The sequence below is a fragment of the Emys orbicularis genome, chromosome 1 (genome assembly GCF_028017835.1).
Source record: "Emys orbicularis isolate rEmyOrb1 chromosome 1, rEmyOrb1.hap1, whole genome shotgun sequence".
Lineage (NCBI taxonomy): Eukaryota > Metazoa > Chordata > Testudines > Emydidae > Emys > Emys orbicularis.
In genome coordinates this window covers 369,914,178-369,917,106 of record NC_088683.1, presented here as the reverse complement: position 1 = coordinate 369,917,106, position 2,929 = coordinate 369,914,178, and the positions used below count along the sequence as shown (strand labels likewise).

Below are 2,929 nucleotides of genomic sequence, written 5' to 3'. Positions count from 1 at the left end.
GTGCGCATGTGGGTATGTGTGTATTTATGTGCACATGTGTCTATGTATTTGCACCCCCAGAATATCCCATAGACCAGTGGCTTAGCGCCCTCACTTGGCATGTGGAAGATTCAAATCCCTAATCCCCTAAAAATTTATTTGTACAAAGTGGAAGAGCTCCAAATGGAGATACTGTGTGCCCCATGTGAAATTCTCATTTGCCTGCTGCTCAGGGCGCTTACGTGGGATGTGGGAGATGTGTGTTTACGTCCCTACTCCAAGTACGGTAGAGCAGAGATTTTGGATCTGGGTCTCCCACATCTCTCTCGGGTCTCCCACAAGAAAGCGCTGACCTGTTCTAGGCATCTCACTCTAGGAGAGGGCACACAGCTGACAGTCCCATGTAGAAATAGTCTCCTCTCATCAGCCGGACTCCTGGAGACACACATCAGTTGGAGTTAGGTTCTTAAGGACCTTAGTGAACCATGAGAAAAAAACCCACTGGACAATGATTGCCCATGGACATCTCCTTGCTGAGATCTATCAGTTAGCCAGTTCTCATTCCATCTAATGAGGGCTTAAACTGCAGCAAGGGAGGTTTAGGTTGGACATTAGGAAAAAGTTCCTAACTGACAGGGTGGTTAAACACTGGAATAAATTGCCTAAGGAGGTTGTGGAATCTCCATCTCTGCAGATATTTAAGAGTAGGTTGGATAAATGTCTATCAGGGATGGTATAGACAGTATTTGGTCCTGCCATGAGGGCGGGGGACTGGACTCGATGACCTCTCAAGGTCCCTTCCAGCCCTAGAATCTATGAATCTATAATGACACTGTCTAGTGCTAGCTTGTTAATCTGAATGTCATGTTGAACTAGGTCAAACAACTTGCAATGGTCTAAATGTGAACAAATTAGAGAGAGTCGTGCGGAGGGCAATGAAAATGATTAGGGGGCTGGGGCACACGACTTAAGAGGAGAGGCAGAGGGAACTGGGGTTATTTAGTCTGCAGAAGAGAAGAGTGAGGAGGGATTTGATAGCAGCCTTCAGCTATCTGAAGGGGGGTTTCAAAGAGGATGGAGTTAAAGGTGGAGGATCTGTGTAAACGACAGGAAGGGAATGGGCAGTACAAGCACACAACCACACAGCACCACAGCCAGGCTAATCTTGGCCACCACATGTTTATATAAGAGCTTAGTAGATTTATTTACTTTATTTTTTTTTCTTTTATATAGGAATTAGAAACACTGCTCCTGTCAGCTAATTGCCAAGTTATCTGCCAAGACACAAGAGTTTGCAAGTACATAAGTACCATTGGGATCACAGTAAAGTTGCCTCCCCACACCCCAAAATCTGAACTGAAGTCCCTGCAGCAAGGTATGGTGAGGTAGAGACTATTCAGCAACAGATGGGGGGGAGAGAAGAGTGAGCACCCCACAGGAAGAGATGTGGTACTGGGTGGGTCCTCAAAGTCCAGGTAACAGAAATTAGAACTGTGGCCACCCTATGAGTTAATGAGTTCTACGCAGACCGATTTCCCAGTTTGTCAGTCTGACACAGCATAGTGTGGTCAGGAAAGGATTTCATGTCACTTGTACTGTCCAGTCAATGATTCAGGGAAGGGAGCCAGGCAATATGTGACCAGCCACCACTGTATGAAGCTCAGTCTGAGAGCCAGAGCACCAGGAGAAAACTTTAGGTCCTTTTATGAGGAAAGAGACGGAGCAGCCTGTCCCGGATCTGTCTGGTTCTCACTCCGTAGATGATGGGGTTTAGCATGGGGGGCACCAGGAGGTATATGTTGGCCATGAGAACATGGAAATGGAGGGCCACATTGTGGCCAAACTGCTGCGTGAGGAAGGAGAATAGACCGGGGATGTAAAAGGCTAAGATGACACAGAAGTGAGAGCCGCAGTTCCCAAATGTCTTGAGCCGGGTGTCCTTTGTGGGGAGGCTGAAGATGGTCCTGAGGATCTGGGTGTAGGACACAGCGATAAAAAGCATATCCAGACCAGTCACAAAGAATACCAAAAAGAGGCAGTAGTAACTACTGATGAGGGTATCGTTGCAGGCCAGCTCACAGTACGTGTGGGGAATGATGTTGGTTGTGCAATATGGCCACCGCCTCGCCAGGAAGGGAGTGGGCAGTACGAGCACACAACCACGCAGCACCACGGCCAGGCTGATCATGGCCACCACATGGTTTGTCAGGATGGTGGAATGTCTCAGGGGATCGCAGATGGCCACGTAACGATCCAAAGCCATGGCCACAAAGATCCCAGACTCCATCGTTAAGAAGCAGTGAATGAAGTACATCTGGGTGAGGCAGGCACTGAAATCGATCTCCCTGGAATTGAACCAGAAGATGCTCAGCATTTTGGGCAGGGTGGATGTAGACAGGACCAGATCAGAGACAGCCAGCATGCAGAGGAAATAGTACATGGGCTCATGGAGGCTCGGTTCTATCTTCACAATGAACAGGATGGTGAAGTTCCCCAAGATGGCTATGGCATACATGGTGCAGAAGGCGATGGAGATCCAGACGTGGGCTATCTCCAGGCCAGGAATGCCCAGCAGGATGAAGGTGGAGGGGTTGGTGAAGTCGGTTGTGTTGGAATCTGACATGGAGTAGGGGAGAAGGTGTCCAACTCTGAGGCAGAACCGTGTCTCCTGTATATACCATACATTCCCCTGACTTCCTGTATGTGCCCAAGCTCTAGGGTGATGGTCGTAGTACAAATTCCTGGATGGAGAGACAATGTTAATATGAGACACTACATGAACTCCTGGAGGTGTTCTCATGGGTGAAGCAGATTTGTCGCTCTTCACACACTGTTAAATGGTGTTTTCATAATACAGGGAAATGAATTATGAACAACTGACCCTACTAATGCCTATTCTATATATTATGTTGCTCCATGCATCAATAATTCCTACACATTGTGGTGTGGG

The 2,929-nt window shown here is 47.9% G+C and overlaps 1 protein-coding gene across 1 annotated transcript; it reads right to left on the bottom strand.

Moving 5' to 3' along the window:
* Positions 1-1,672: 1,672 nt before the first annotated feature.
* On the bottom strand, positions 1,673-2,602 carry LOC135873091 (olfactory receptor 52E4-like). Its single transcript, XM_065397568.1, has one exon. It carries the CDS (start codon positions 2,600-2,602, stop codon positions 1,673-1,675), a length of 930 nt encoding a protein of 309 aa, XP_065253640.1.
* Between the last annotated feature and the right edge of the window lie 327 nt (positions 2,603-2,929).

Excerpts from the sequence above, each read along its gene's own strand:
- LOC135873091 (XM_065397568.1), bottom strand. The coding sequence starts at position 2,602 with ATGTCAGATTCCAACACAACCGACTTCACCAACCCCTCCACCTTCATC.